Source organism: Rosa chinensis, chromosome 5, assembly GCF_002994745.2.
Source record: "Rosa chinensis cultivar Old Blush chromosome 5, RchiOBHm-V2, whole genome shotgun sequence".
NCBI classification, from domain to species: domain Eukaryota; kingdom Viridiplantae; phylum Streptophyta; class Magnoliopsida; order Rosales; family Rosaceae; genus Rosa; species Rosa chinensis.
Window position 1 is genome coordinate 70,935,616 of NC_037092.1, and position 17,417 is coordinate 70,953,032.

The 17,417-nt window shown below is 36.8% G+C and overlaps 1 protein-coding gene across 1 annotated transcript; it reads left to right on the forward strand.

Annotated features, from left to right (window-relative positions):
• The first annotated feature begins 5,358 nt into the window (after positions 1-5,358).
• On the forward strand, positions 5,359-5,742 carry LOC112163967. The gene has a single exon (XM_024300221.2). It carries the CDS (start codon positions 5,404-5,406, stop codon positions 5,725-5,727), a length of 324 nt encoding a protein of 107 aa, XP_024155989.1. The 5' UTR covers positions 5,359-5,403; the 3' UTR covers positions 5,728-5,742.
• Positions 5,743-17,417: the final 11,675 nt, after the last annotated feature.

Consider the following 17,417-nt stretch of genomic DNA (forward strand, 5'->3'; position numbering starts at 1 on the left):
AGCTTATAATTTTGCATACCTCATTTCCTCCAAAATCTCTAGAACACATATTCCTCACAGATTTCAAATTAAGCAATCGAGTTAGGGTTCTCAATCTAGATCAAAGTAGAAGCCTCACTAAGAAGAAGGGATAGAATCCAGCTTACTAAAGGAAGAGAATAAGTTGGTGGCGCTCACGGTGATGCTAGGTTGGCTCACCCGCCGACGACGGCGTGTGCGGTGGTTCTGGCAGAAGATAAAAGTCTAAGCCATGGGGTTTTGGTCAAAGGAGAGATGCTGACTTCATCTATGGTGGTCGTGTAACTCAGACATGGCTAGGAATTGAAAAATGATGACATGTAGAGTCTTGGATTCCTGCGATGTGTGTTTACGGTGGTCTCCCGACATCCATTGTCGATGAAGCTTTGGGGTTTCAATGCTTGGCTTGGTTTGAACACGTTGGTGACGGCGGTGTGTTGAAATGATGGGCGGAAATGGATGTATCAGCTAGGCAAAGGAGCGGGAACTGGAGTGGTCAGGTGAGGTGGCTAGATTCTATGCATGTCCGAGATTTTGGTTGGGCCTTGATCAGAATTGTACCCTGGGTCGATTGGTGGAGGCGGTACTGTATGGTGGTGGCCGGAGATAGCGTTTTCCGGTGGTTGTAGAGGGAAGAAGAAGAGAGTGTGCGAGAAAGAGAGGTCGGGGAGAGAGAGAACGCGACCGAGTGTGAGGGAGAGAGTGTTTTGGGATTTTAGTTTTTTTTTTTTTTTGTTCCTATTTATACTTGTACATGTGAAATGACAAGTCTATCCCTGTGACGAATTCGACCAATAATTGAGTCGGGTTTTGAGCTCGCTTCTTTATTCGTTTTTCGTCACTAAAGGTCTTAGTCAACTCCGCCGTATGCCCAAAACTCGAATTACTAAAAATTCAATTTGTATCTTTTCATAATGATCCCGACAATCTTTTGCTTCAATAGACCTTAGTAATTCTTTAGGCCCAATTGGAAGGACAGTGGCCCAAACTTTAATTTTCGGCCGAAACTTAACTCAAATAGCCCAATTAGTAGTCTCGATACCTAAAAATGTCCAAAATCGATTCCTTCACTAAAATCACCTTGTGCAAAAATCTTATTTTCGAAAAATTACATTCTAAAAATTAAACAAAATTTTCGGGGGCTCACAAATAGTGTGTCGCATGTCCACGAACTCGTATCGTGCTCTACAACTTTCATGAAGGAAGTTTTCGAAGAAACTCAATAAACAAAAAGTTAACTCTTGACACCTCGAAAATAAAACGTTTAGAGTAATTATTCATCCAAAACACTTTCACTTCACCCACAAAACAAATACTCGTACAACCCAACAACTTATTAATATTTGGAAAATCAAACAAAATTAATAATAATTTTCTGGGGTATTACAAACTATCCATGTATTTTTCTCCCATACTGTATCTACACCCGAAGGGTGTGTTTGATGTCTGTTATTTATTAAAAGAATAAATTGGCAATTTAGGATGGGGACCAAACCAAACCAAACCTCTCTAGCTACAAAGCCAAAGTCGAAAAGGAAGAGCCAATTGGTCACTATTACAATGTGATAGGATAAGAGATGGAGGAGTGTCTCACCATGTCATATTAGAATAAATCCTACCATAATTGGCCAAAGCGTTGGCTACCTTTATTTCCTTCGCGAAAAGAGAAATTTTAAAAACACCCCCTCAATTACTTAATGCACTTCCCCTATATTTTTTTGTCACATTTTTTCATCAAACTTTCATCTATTCCCCTCCTCATTAAATAAATAAATGAGAAAAACTTAAGGGAAAAAAAAATTAACAACTTACATATAAGTTATTGACAAAAGATGGTTTAACAAATATATCATTTAAATATTGGATTAAACATATAAGGACTAAATCTGACAAATAAGGACAATCTACTCTCCACTTGCCACATGTCATGAGTTAATTTACTTTTTTACCCTTAATTACTTCTTTTGACTTCTAATCTCTTTATAAAGACTAAATCTTACAAATAATAACAATTTGCACTCCATTTGCCGCATGTCATGAGTTAATTAATTTTTTTACCCTTAACTACTTCTTTTGACTTCTTTTTTTTATGTTACTTTTTTTTTTTTAGAATAATCCCTTTATGTTACTTTTTTTTTTCCTTAAGAATAATCCTTTTATGTTACTTCTCAAAAAAAAAAAAAAAAACTCTTCCTTATACACGTTGCTAAAAGAGAGAGAGTCTCAAAGCTATTCATCAAGCTTCTTTTTATTATTTATTGCTAAACGTGTCCTTGGTTCAGCAGCAGCTTCATTTGCAGTAGCAGGAGCAGCAACAGTAGCAGTAGTAGCAGCATCAGGAGCATTATCAGGAGCAGTAGTAGGAGAAATTAGATCTGTCAATCCATGAATGACAAATCAATTCAATTTGAACACTAGCAGACAAGGTTCTAAAAAACGCTAGGCGCTAGTCGGGCGGTGGTCTGGGGCCTAGCGCCTAGAGGCCTAGGCGAGGACTAGGCGGTTTTTTTTAATTTTTTATTTTATTTCTATAATATATAATTATATAATAAAATATCATAGTTTATTAATTATTTTTTAGCAATCAATTTTATTTCATTGATTAATATTGAGCTAATAAAAGAACAGCATGGATTATTAATAAATAATAACCAATTCATTGATAATTCATTAACAATCATTCTAAATCGTCATTCTGCTTCTCTTCTTCTTTTTCTCTCTCATCTCTCTCTGGCTTCACTGCAGTTCAAAAGCTCACAAAGCTCAACCCCATTCAATCTCAATTCATTCTTGATTTCTAACTTCTAATTTAGCTTTACCGGATTCAATCTCTCCATAAAGCAAGAGTCTTTTGCTCTTTTGCCTCTTTGCCAAATTTGGCCCCCTTTGTGAAATTAGGGATTAGCTCATCTTAGATGGCTTCCATGGACGCCTCCTACTGGTGCTACACATGCAGTAGAACGATTTGGGTCAGGTATCGGGCTAAGACTCCATCTTTTTCTCCAATTGCAGTACCGGATTCATTGAGGAGATTCAGACCCCGACCCGATCTCTTCTTAACCCATCCATTTTCTTGCCACGTTTCACGACAACACGTCGATATTGCCGAGCTTGATGAGCAGCGCCTAGCCTCTGCCTAGACTGCCTAGGCGACTGCCGAGAAGCCCCGCGCCTAACACAATTGCCTAGGCCAAAGTCGAAACGGTGACCCAATGCCTAGCGCCTAGGTAGGCCGTTTTTTAGAACCATGCTAGTAGATCATATCATTAACAGTAGCAGATCATATCATTGAACCAAATTGCATATCATATCACTGAATAGTAGCAGAGCATATCATTAACATAAACTATAAACTATATAGTAGCATATCAATTCAATTTGAATAATAGCAGATCAATAATAGCTTTTATCATGGTTAGAAAGACTGAAGCTTTCTAGCATTTGCAATAGAGCAAAAGCGAGATATTAAATAAGACTGCAAAGAAGTACGTTGACGATGATTTACAAGAAACTTGAGGGTAATTTTCAAGTAGTTATGTGGTACTAGAACTTAAAATAAGCTCAGCACCGTGATGTAGAGGTCGTCCCTTCCCATTTTTGGTTTCGGAGAACGAAGAAATGTAGAGAGAGAAAGAATGAGAGAAGAAGAATTAGATTGGAGAAGACAGAGAGCTGTGGGTTTAAAGAAGACAGAGAAAGAGAGAGAAAGTAAAAGAGTCAAAGGTAGGTGACGTCAGCTTTTCTACTTTTTCCTCTGATTTCTTTTAATTAAAAAAAAAAATATTTGGTGGAGGAGGTGCATGTGGGATAGGAGTGCAAAGAGTGTAATTGTTGAACGTGAAGGGTGGGGGAGTGGGGACCACCAGAAGAAGTAGTGGGAGATGTTGGGGCAATACCCGTAAATTGTGATGAAATTAGAGCATTTTGGTCATTTTTCATTAAAATTGGTAGTCAGGCTTGCATCATTTGACTTTTGGGCCTGAGCTCATGTCCTTATTTGTATAAATCATTTTTAAAGTGAGTTTTCTGTGTTTATATCTTTGGTCATGTGCTACTATGTAATTTTCTAAAAAAATAAGTATGTATCATAAATTTTTATTTAATACATTCTTTTTTGTTTTATTGTGAAATTAATTTCGGCACATATTAATATGGTAATTACTAATTGCCTTTCTCCTTTCTCACATAAATGTGATTGGTATATCGCTAAAAAATTGAATAACTTTACTTTCTTACCTTTGTTGTTTTTCAAGTTGAAAACTTGATGCCACTAAAATTTTAAATTATTCAATGTATGTCAACAGATTTGCTCACCTAAGGGACAGTTTTAAGGGACTGTGAGGGACAAATGCATCTCAACCACATGTGTTAAATATAAAAGCAGAAATTATAACAACTTAAAATTATGCATTTATTTTCAGCCATCAGATTCACTTGTCCCTCGCAGTCCCTTTAAAACTGTTCCTTAGGTGAGCAGGCCTTTGTATGTCAATATCTTCGTGATCGATATAGTCATCATCAATATTAAAATCGGTAAAGAATGAGTCATGGTGGTTGTTTTACAAACAAAGTGATTGATCATGATGTATTCATGTATCCAAGATATATTTGATGGGTTTATAACTTCTTTCAGTATGTTTCAACCAATTTGGTTTTATACGTATGATCTTGAAGAGACGTCGATTGTATTATGAAGACGATGAGAAAATTTAACCGGTAAGAAAATCTTTAATTAATATTTCGATATGTAAAGCATTTAATTCTTATTTTATTTTTGTGAACTCTTCTTTGTTTTTTGTTTTTATTTATTTATTAATGAGGAGGGGTATAGATGGAAGTTTGCTAACAAAAAAATATAGGGGGTGTACATTAACTAATTGAGGATGTGTATATAAAACTTCTCGAAAAATATGTAAAACACAGAAAGCCATTTTGAGAAATCTGGTACAAGTAATTAAGCCAGCTAATACGAAGTTTTCAGGAAATCATTAAAGAAGACCTAATAAAAGCAGGAATAAAAGAAGAATTAACTTCTAGTCAAGGTTTTAAAAAACGCTAGGCGCTAGTCGGGCGGAAAGCTGGGGACTAGCGCCTAGGGGCCTAGGCGGGGACTAGGCGGTTTTTTTTTTTTAATTTTAATTTTATTTTTATAACATATAATTATATATAAAAAAATATAAAAAGTATTATAATGTTTGAAAATAATAAAAGTACTTAAAATATAAATAAAATGGATGGATAGATGTTAGCTGAGGATGTTTAATTAACACCACACCACGCGTCCCTTTCATTCTCAATGAGATAATGGATAGATGTTAGCTGATGGATAGATGTTGGCAGACATTTACGCAGGAAAAGAAGAAAAGAAAAATCGACGGAGGTAAGATGGGAGTGGTGATAATTGACGGAACGACGGTGAAGGACTTCGTGAGCGACGAGGTGCAGTTCAAGAAGAGCGTGGACGAGCGTTTTGCTGCTCTGGATCTGAACAACGATGGTGTTCTGTCCCGGTCGGAGCTGCAGAAAGCATTCGAGTCGATGATATTGATCGAGACCCACTTCGGCATAGAAGTGGCGACCCCGCCGGATCAGCTGACGCAGCTCTACGATTCCATATTCGATAAGTTCGACTGCGACCAGAGAGGGACGGTGGATCTGGACGAGTTCAGGGAGGAGATGAAGAGATTATGTTGGCAAAAAAAAAGATAGAAAGCGCCTAGGCGCCGACCGCCCAGAGACGCCCAGCCCCGCCTAGGCCGCCGACTTTATTCCCAGCGCCCAGCTCGGTCGACTAGGGGAGAATCGGAACGGGATTGCTTCGCCTAGCGCCTAGGCGGTGCTAGGCACCGATTTTTAGAACATTGCTTCTAGTCATATGTGTTCCAATGCAAGTGTAACACCCCAAATTCGAATTAATTCAAGAAATAATATGAATTTAGGGTGAATTGAAGAGTTTAAACAAGCCTTTAATTCCCAAATTTAATGATTATCAAAATCTAAGCTTGACAAATAGATCATAATGACTGAAATGCATTTAATGCCTTGGTAATTCCAAAATTGAGACTGAAGTCGTCGTTTATTATAGAAAGTCGCCAGAAACACCAAAGGTTTCAGCCTTCAATTTGCCAACCAAGATGATGGTGTTGACGCTATAAGACCTTGGTAGTGAGTCCAAAGCCAAGATGAAGAATTTGCACTGGTGTTATCGACTAGAAGAAGGAAGGTCCGATTGGGTTTAGACTATGAGCCTGTATGTCAAACCTCGGTCGAGAGACTAGGGAGATCTTCGCTCTCCTTCGCCTCCTTCTAGACTAATATGGGCTAATAGCCTAATATATACAAAATCGGATGGTGGAGATTTAGCCTCGCTTGGTTTGCTGAAATGGAATCAACTCCTTAGGAAATCCTATAGGAAAGGAAAACAAACTTCCCATTAACTTTCTTTCCGCAGTTTGGAAAATGTTAGGAAAGTAAGGAGAAAACATATGTTTGTTTCCATTCTAGTGTTTAGTTTGTGTAAGGCAAGGAAACAAAATCATGCTAATATTCCATTTATATCCTCACAAACTTTTTAAATAAAATTGTCAATAATAATTTTCAACAAGGAAATAAATGTACTTATATTATGTAATTAATGCAGGAAAAGTGGAAGGAAAAATTCATCATTTGGAGGATGAAATGATTCAATTTCCCCCATATTTTCCCTTCTTAAAGGAAAGTTGTTCATTTCCATATGCACACCAAACATAGGAACGGAATAAATTTTCTTTCCCAAGTCCTCAATTTTGCGAAACAAATGAGGCCTAAATGCAACGGTGTAGATTAAGCAACGATAATTGTAATGATCCAGATTAAGCTGTGTGAGATGACTGAGATCCAATGGTCGAGATTGCTCCATTCATAATTTATTTTATTCTCATATTTCAGAAGTTCATAATAAATAACTCGAGTACCTAAAAAATTTCAAGAATTTTTTTTTTTTTTTTGGTTAAACCAAGGTATCCCCCACCCGTAGGTAAGGACTAATCCCTCTCGAGCCGGGTCGAACCCCATTTAGGGGGGAAGCTCTCCCAATACTGGCTGCTCCATTCACAAGGCTCGAACTCGAGACCTTGCTTAAGGGGAACAAGCTCCTTACCACTTGAACCACCAAGTATTGGTGAAAATTTTCATAGAATCATCTCGATACGAACTTTAATACCGAACCCTCAAATTGGACATTACCCTTCACAAAAATTTCAAAAAATTTTGTCCTAATCATCCTTAACAATGACCGGAATAATAAAATTAATCCCAAATACTTTGTTTTTACTCCTTTAATTTTTCTAGGGAGTACACAAATTAGCTAATGATTTAGTTTGTATCACAAATTTGCAGACAAATTTGCATGTATTACACGAAGTTAGCTCAATTGCCTTAATCATAGTCATCACTTCCGCCGCAATGGAAGTAGGGATATTAAGACTAGAAGCAAAAGTTCCAAGAAAAATGTCTCATATCCTCTAACCCTCTCATCTTACTTTCAAGCTCCATTAAAATTAATCTTGAACCAACCAATTAATGGGAGGTGCCAATTAACTTCTATCACTCTATGGGCACGACGTGACCTACATTATTAATTGTGTTTGGCTTCGGCCTAGTTTGGGTTAGCAAACAGTCTCTTTTTGCTGATGTGATTGCGCGAGTTTGCCAACACTGGGGGTGTAGTTGTCGGGTTGTCCCTTGACCTGACTTCTTTTCAAGCTTTGTGGACAAAGAGAGCACTAACCTCGTCACAAGGTTCTTTTCTATGCCTTACAGAATTAGGACTTTTGTTGTGATCTCTTGCATCACCGAATCGATACTCAATATTGTAGATTAAGTAGAGCAATCATCGGGAAGTAGGAGAAAGCACTGGGATTTGTTAAAGCGTAGTCTTTAGCTTCTCTGGTTTACTGGGGCATTACCCTAGCTTCGCTGGTTTCAACTAGGTTGAAGGTAGGTTGCTCTGGAGAGACTTTGGAGAGATTAGTTGATTGAGAGCTTGTTTGTTGTATTTTGTCTGTAGCCTCTATATATAGGCTACTTACTGTAAATTCAGCTTCCTAATAGGAGTAAAATACTATATTTTAGGTCACATTTATTAGCCTCGAATACAATCAAAACATTTATTAGTTTTGATAACTATCGTAGGCAATTTGTCTCTATAATGTAGCTATATACTAGCTAGGCAACGTTGATTGCCTCTTCGCCGTAGTCATCTTCTAGGCAACGTAATTGCCTCAATGACCAACTGTTGGTGCATATATATATATATATATATATATATATATATCATATTCATATTCATATATATCTTCGAGCATGGGTCCGAGTCACCACGGGGGCTCAGTGGTGTTAGTTCAGTGGTTAGAGCACCCACTACCTATGTACGAAGTCATTGGTTCGAGTCACCATGGATGCAGGAGTGAAGCCCTTTGATCCTCTTTATTTAAAGAAATAGAAAAAAAAATATATATATATATATATTTATATATCTTCGAGCATAACAAATCCAGTAGCCTTCCTTAGTTGTCGCACCGTAATCAATAATATATATCCTTGTTAATTGCAATCAAGGATGTATATTCCTGACCAAACTGTTCCACGTCCATTAATTGCCATATGAGTGCAGCTTAGCTCACGTCCTTATCTGAACCATAAGTGCAGCTTGCTTCTTAACATGCATCTTCCCATTTTGCACCACGTTGGTAATCAAGCAAATCATCATTAATTGTCAAGGATTTGATAATTATTAGTAAATCAACAAATATTTAGATTTGCCTCAAAATTGTTTGACTTTCAAGCAGGCTTTATTGAGCCCCTAAATAATATATTCCGAACTTGTCAAAAATATCTAGCTTGGACCACGGATATTGACCCAATTTTCTTCGAGCCACGCATTGTCAGGAAAAATGTTAATTTGGGATCAAACAAATTGGCCACCAAAACATTTCAAAATGCGAATATCTTGAATGATATTGTGCATAGTAATTAGTACCTGTTGCTAATCAGCTAGCTGCTTGAATATATATGATTAGAACTTATGTAGCGACTCCCCTATATCTGGTTTTAATTTCTAGCTACAAACCACAATATTAAAGTGAATAAATCAACCATAAATCCTTTAGTTAGGAACTCTCCATGCAGCAAGACCTACTTGGAGTACCTTTCAAATTGAAGGAATAATCCCACCCAACTCAAAGAGACAAGTAAAATGACTCCATATTGCAGCAACATAAGAAAAATGAAGAAAAATCTGATCAAGAGATTCAAAATTGATGCCACATAGATCACAACAAGAGACCAAAGCCACTCTCCATTCAGTTGCAAAAATCATCAGAAATTATTCTACCTCTTAATACCTTTTTTTTTTTTTTTGAAATGACCTCTTAATACCTTTTAAGATAGTAGAGACATTCCAGGAAAGATAAATTTAGATTGTAAGGTAGTGCCCTACCGCCCCCATGCACGCTACTGAAGGAGAAAACTACCGCAAAAGATGTAAGTATGATTTGCCATTAACTCTCCAGAAGAGAAAGTAATCCAAATTTGGATTAAAACTAGTGGCTTAAGTAGTCAAGAATATAGACACTTGTCCAAAATAATATGAAAATTAGATTAAACTAAGTAGAAATCATTTATACTGTTATCTCTAGAGAGAACTCTAACAACTCTAACTTTGAAGTTGAGCACATATAGCAGATATTGCTCTACCTTTATCAAGCACATCTTATATTCACCTCCAGTGACACTTTATGGTGTTGGGAAGGAAGCCTTGCAGCCTTAGTTTGACTCTTGGGCGTCATCGTGCTTCGGTGAAGCAATGAGGTCGATCTGATCGTGTTTTCCTAATCGTTGGATGTTACGGTGTCTTCTTGCTGATTGCAGGACACCATCTCTTGAATCCATGGTAAAGATCGATAGATTTCTCAATCGCCGAAGGCCGAGATTGGTGTGCCTTCTCTTATGTAAGGGGGAAGACAGATCGCAGTTAGTTGTCAGCCTAACTATGAGGTCAAAGTTTATTGATATGGCTTTGGGGTTCGGGCCGCCTCTGGATTTGGATTCAAGTTTAAGTTCTTAGAGCATTTTTAGCAGATGTTTTATCTTGGTTCCTTAGCTATTTTAGAGAGATGTTTAGTTTTTTTTTTTTTTTATCAATTTTAGCTGCTGCACCAGACTCCTAAATGGCTCTCCATTATAACTTTTAGCTATCTCGCTCCTAAATATATAGAGTGAGATGAGGCTCTCTATAATTTATAACATTCATTTTGAGTTATTTTATGTAATTTTTAAATATATTTAAACTATTTAACCTTCCTTTAAAAAATAATATAAATTCAAAACTAGCTATAATAGAGAGCACTGATGCAGACGTATTTCTAAAGTGACTAGCCAAAATGGCTTTTTAGCTACTTTGGCTAAAATTTGACTCAAAAATGGCTAGTATTGCTAAAGATGCTCAGTGGCTATCCATCTTAACTTTTAGTTATCTCGCTCATAAATATAGAGAGCGAGATGAGGCTCTCTACTCTTTTAGTTAATTTAAAATATTCATTTGAAGTCATTCTATGTAATTTGTAAATATTTCTAAATTATTTTTTCTTCATTCAATAAATAATATGAATTCAAATCTAGCTAAAATAGAGAGAACTGATGCAGACTTATTTCTAAAGTGGCTAGCCAAAATGACTTTTTAGTTACTTTGACAAAAATTTGACTAAAACATGGCTAGCATTGCTAAAGATGCTCTAAATTGGTTATGACTTATGACATACTATTTTGGTTCATTTAGAGCAACTCCAACAGCTTCCTATAATTTTTTTATTATAGTAAAAGTTAAAGCTTTTAAAAAATTTTCTTCTCAAACTTCAACAGATTCCCTAGTTTATAGCAATTTCTAAAATCTCCATAATTCTTCTTTAGAGTGCGTTTGGATGAGAAAATTATGAAATCTGTATGAATTTATAAATGATGGAATTTTAACTCCATCAATCTAAAATTCCATTAATTGCAATTTCTATTGTTTGGTTGTATCTATTTAGGATTTGAAATGTGTAATAAATTAAGAAAGAATAAAACAAATAGAAAAATAAAATAGAAAAAAGCCTTGTTTTGGAAATGAAAATTGAATACTGCAAAGGAATTCGTAATGACACATATTTTGGTGGAAATTGAAGTGAGAAATTTAAATAATGAATTTCTTCATTTTTTTCCATAGAGAAATTTAAAATTTCCAATTTAATAATGCCAAAACGAGGAATTGACTATTAGGAATTATGAAATCCTCATTTTCAATTAAATTCCATTATTTTTCCCTCATCCAAACACATTCTAAAGTTTTAGAGATTGCCGCAAATATAGGGAATTTTGTTTTCTTTTTCCTCACTATCCCTAAAATTGGGATGGTTAGAGCAACTCCAACATCTTCCCTATAATTTCTGTATTATAGGGAAGCAAAAGTTAAAACTTTAGCATTTTTTTATTCTCCAACTCCAACAGATTCCTTATTTTACAGCAATCTCTAAAATCTCCATAATTATTTCTTAAATTTTAGAGATTGCTGTAAATTTAGGGAATTTGGTTTTCTCTTTCCTCTTTATCTCTAAAATAAGGATGGTTTTTGTCACGCCCCTGATTTTATACACAATAAATCGATATATAACCCCATAATTATATATGCGTGAAATGTTCAGCTATCAATACAAAATACTTAGAAACTTATTCCCTTTTAACCCAAGTACATATTGATGCCCTGAACCCACAAATTCTATATTGACTCGCCCCACAGAGTCACACAACACATGAGTTTACGAATTAAATTGTCAACAACAAAATAAAACGTAAATACTCCTCAGAGCTCACTACAAACGGAAGTCTCTATAACGGTAAGGTCACAAAATTGACTTATCACCGTTAAGCTGCAAGCACGCTACCTCAGCATCAGCCACGATCAACCTGACCTGCAGAATAACCCCTACACCGTTGGAATGGTGTACCGGGTTGTCACACAACAAACCCGGTAAGCTTTTGCAAGCCCGTATGAGTAACTCAAAACAACTCACACCAATTCACGGGATGAAAGCCCGCACAACTCACGCCAAACACGAGGAAAACCTTTCAACTCAAGAATAAGGAAAACATACCATATTTTTCCAAAACAGTACATTCTTTTCCCAAAAGAAACAATAAAGGTCACACCGTGATCAAATCATATAAATTGAAACTCTGACAATTAAATATGATAAACAAGTCCTCCCAGGACATTTAAAAGAAAGAATTCCCGAAACTCCCTTTTAAAACACGTTCTCAAATCAACACAAGTCACCCCGTGACAAATCATAATAATTGAAACTCTGACAATTAAATATGATAAACAAGTCCTCCCAGGACATTTAAAAGAAAGAATCCCCGAAACTCCCTTTTAAAAACATGCACTCATGAGCATCAGATAGCTCCCCGCTACCCCCTATGATGTACCAACAACAAATCAGTCCAACCTAGACACACAACACAACAACACAGATTCACCACGAAGCCACCAATACATATGTATATATATATATATATATATATCCCATAATATATATATGTACACACATAGTCAATCACTCAGAAATGCCACCAATACATGAATACATATGTGTGTATATATATATATATATATATATCCCATAATATATATATGCACACACGTAATCATTCACTCAGAAATGCCATTAATATCATCTATAGTCACAGTTAATTCCATAACTCAAAGACAACATGGTAACTAGACTCATAACACAGATAAATCATTGGTCACCATCTGCAACCTATCACCGTCTATGACTCTTGGTTTTCATACCCCGTCTGGTCTTAGAACCAACCGTTGGTCACCATCTGCGACCCATGCTTTTCAGACCCCATCTGGTCTCAAGTCAACGTTAAGTAAGTCACACCTGACCTAAAAATGTTACGACCATCTAGTTCCGGCTTTCTCTATCCCTGCTCACCATCTGTGACCCTTGGTACGAGGACCAATACATTTAAAATGAGTCACGCTTGACTCCAAAATGTAACCTCAAACTCAATACTTTTCAAACAATAGAAAACATCTTTTCCACAATATTGATTCTATGAAAAGTCTCATTCAACAATAATATGAACCCATCATGCATATTATTCATCACACATCAACCACAAGAATATATATATATTTCAAGTAAATATATATATATATATATATATATATATACGTAGTCATTCGCTCAGGAATGCCTACTAATACCAACTATAGTTTGCAGTTAAATAATTAACGCCAAAACGATAATGGTAATTCTGTTCATTGATGAACCTTGTGAGATTACTCACCTCGAAACTCCCGCTGCGTCTTCAATACAGAACAAGGCAGCCACACCACAAAACAACCATCCAAGGATACCTCGTCAAGCACCTAATCACATACGGTTTTCAACTTAGCAACAATCCACAAAAAATTTAAGTCCGAAACCCCCGTTTTGAACTAAAATCCCCAAAGTGACGCCAATCGAGGCGAAACCACATCCGAGACCACCCAATGTCTCCGGAATACTTCTACGATCGATATGTCCAAACCACAAGTCGATCGGACGCTCGGATCCTCACGGATCGAAGCATCAAACGGTCCGAAACCGTAAAAATCACAATATATTCATACGATCTCCAAAAATTGCGTATTATATATCAAAATGCTCGTATCGACGAGTGGATGATATACAATACCAGAAACTAACCATCACATGGCCGGAAGTCCACCATAACGCCGCCACAGTCGGCGGTGCAACCACCACAACCACCACCGACCAAAACTCAAAACCACAAAAATCAAGCCAACCAGAAATGTTCATCATGAAGAGTAGAGCAACTTTCATACCTGGAGCTAAGTCTGGTTCGGCCTAGATCGTCCTAGATCAAGCTTACAAGATCGGCCAATCGCAGCCGTCTGATCAAACCCCAGATTTGTTGTGCACCGCAGATTTTCAAACCTAGATCTTCCACTCCACACGCAAAATCGTCCTTCAAGGCGGGCATGAGGATGATCAGAAGGAGGAGGAGATTCCAAAACCAAGAAGGATCGGCCGAGACGTTACCGGAAAAGTGGATTTCCGGTCGGGTCCCGATTCGTCTACTGTAGCGGCTCCGATCACTACCTTCCGGTGAACCTCCGTGCAAACCAACACCACAGGGAGGAGCGCACGGAGGAGGCGAACAGATCTGGGCTCGTCTGGTGGTCCGCCGTCGCCGGAGCTTGTCAGAAAATCCGGGTCTGGGTCGGGTGAGTCGAAAATCAGGAGAGAGAACGGAGAGAAATGAGAGTTTCCGAAAATGGAAACTTACCAAATGAGAATAGTAACTTTCCCGAAAGGGAAACCCCTATATATAGTAACTTTCCAAATTCTTCAAACACTCATAACTTTCTCATACAAACTCCGATTTCCGCGTTCCACATGTCCACGAACTCGTATCGACGCGCTCTACAACTTTTGTGAAGGAAGTTTTTGGAAAATCTCAACGTATCAAAAGTCAACCTTGGAACCCCCCCTAATGTCACACTTTACGAATAAAAATTCGTTCGAAACACTTCCGCTCTGTCCACGAGCCATGAAACCGCTTGATACCCACAATTTAAATTCCGGAAAATCCTCGGAAAATAAATACGAATTTCCGGGGCATCACAGTTTTAGAGAATCTCTTGGAGTAAAAGATGCTCATTTTTCTCTAAAATAGAGAAAATCAAAATATGAGGAACCTGTTGGAGTTGCTCTTATAAGTAATTTGTTGGAGCAAAAAAGACTTAATTTTTTTCCTAAAATAAAAAAAAAAAATATGGGAAAGCTGTTGCAGTTGCTCATGACTTGGACTCTACACTTGTTTGGTTATGGTTTTGGTGGAAGGAAATCACTTGTCCCTGTTAATTATGTGCCAATTTTCTCACAGGCGTATAAGAGTGACGCCTATCCTTTTGCTGCTACTAAGAGCATCTTTAGCAGACTCTCTATTTTGGCTCCTAAGTTATTTTGGAGAGCATGTTTAGCTTTTTATCTATTTTAGTAGCTGCACTAGACTCCTAAGTGGCTCTTAATTATAACTTTTAGCTATCTCGCTCTTAAATATAGAGAGCGAGATGAGACTCTTTATAATTTAAAACATTCCTTTTAAACTATTTTATGTAATTTATAAATACATTTAAACTATTTAATATTTATTTAAAAAATAACATAAATTCAAAACTAGCAGAATAGAGAGCATTGATGCAGAAGTATTTCTAAAGTGACTAGCTAAAATGACTTTTTAGCTATTTTGACTAAAATTTAACTCGAAAATGGCTAGCGTTGCTAAAGATGTTCTAACATCGTTAACTTTTAAATTACTTTTTTTTTACTAAAAATTCAATTAATTACAAAAAAAAAAAAAAAATTTGTTGATCCCTCTTTTTGTTTTGTCATCTATTCGTCTTCTTAGTCTATCCTCTTCCACAACCTCTGCAAAAAAAAAAAACCATCATCACCCGAGAGCCAAAGTGTGCATGCACCAAGAATAGCAATCAACAAACAAACCCATTATGGAGAAACTCGTCTGAGATGTGCTTCCAATCAACCTGATGAAACCCAATCAACCTCTTCCTTTGATTAATTAATAGCATAACCCAATCTGACTACAACAAACAAACCCAAAAATCAACCTCTTCGTTTGATATATAGGTGCTACATTCCTTAACAAATTTCATAAATTTTTATGACTCAAATAAAAACCCAATTCTTAATCCATTGAACCTGCTATAGGATTTATGGAAACCTGATGAACTTATATGGTGGAGCTCTTAGGCACCTGAATAGTGACACCAAATCCTTGAAGCTCTCGGTTCGACTTTTATGCCAGTCACCGTTCCTCTTACTGGTTGTTGAGTTGGGACGATTCTATAGGATGGGGTAATGGGGGCTTAGACGAATCTCAAGGGATTTTTGCCCCAAGATGAGAGGGTGGTAATAGGTTGATTTGGGATTTAGGATGAGAAAGCAAAGCGAAGCAAATGAGGAAATTTTGATCGGTTTTTGTTTCGGCTGGTGAATGGATTGCAACTTGCAAGAAAAGAGGAAAAGAAAACAAATGAGAAGATTTATTATAGTTTTCTCAGAAAAAAGAAATCAAGTCAACATAGTTGGTGATTATTGTTAACTCAATGAACTGATGTCAAAATAAGGTGCAAATGACAGAATGGAGACTGGGAACTAGGGGATAGGTGATTTCCTCCCACGGCGATCTAATTTTATAGTTCTTGTTCACAAGAGATTCTTTGCTATCAGACTATCTCTAATGGATATGTCAAATCCACGTGGAGATAGAGACTGGTAACAAAAGACATACCAAATTACTTCAACCCATATGTTATATCCTACGTGTAAATAACCTATGGACTTGGTCCGTCAAATTTGACAGAGGCAAAGAAACTGTTATTTTATTTTTTTATTGTTTCTCCCTTCTTCTTCTCCCTCTTGCCCTCTCTTCTTCTCTTCACTCTCTTTCTTTCAGACCGAAGCGCCCCTTTCTCATTCTCTTCTTCCTCTTCACTCTCTTTCTTTCTATCAGAACCCATACCAAAATGCAGCTACTGCAGCTGCCCAGAAATTCATGGATTTAGAAAGAAAAGCTCACCAATTCGACTGAATTAGATCAAGCTCCGACCATCAGACAAGAATAAATCGATGGAGAAGATTCTTACCTTGGTGATGGGTTGTTGGTGTTGGTGTTGGTGAGATAAAGCTTATTGCGTTGACTGAAAAAGAAGCGGAAGAAGATGAAGAGCTGGAATATGGAGGATTTTATTTGTCATGGGTTGTTGGATCTGTTATTGGAATGGGCATTGATGTTTCTGGTAAAAAAACCAAATGGAGAGTTGAGAAGGAGAAATTATTTAGAAATTAAGGATTCAATTGAGGCATATGATGATGTTTCTGGGCATCTGATGTTTCTTGTCAAAGAACCAAAAACAAAACCCAGAAGGAGAGGATAATTAAGAAATTAAGAAGGAGAAGTGGTGAAGAAGATGAAGAACAAAAGGAGAAGAAGTCAAGGAGGAGGAGAGAGAAAAAAGAAGGTTCATTATTTGTAAATAAAATAATTTTAAAAAGAAATAAAATATTAATATTATTTGACATATCTATTAGAGAAGAAGTTGAACAAAAATAACATTGCCACGTCATCCTTCAAATTCAATTTTGACACACTTCAATTGGCTATACCATTAGAGATGCTCTGCTCCTGTTTGAACACTCTTTTCCGGCCTCGATAATTCGATATGATATCCCTTGGATGGGAGGGACTTCTTAGTTTCGAGTTTCGACATCAATGTGACTTCG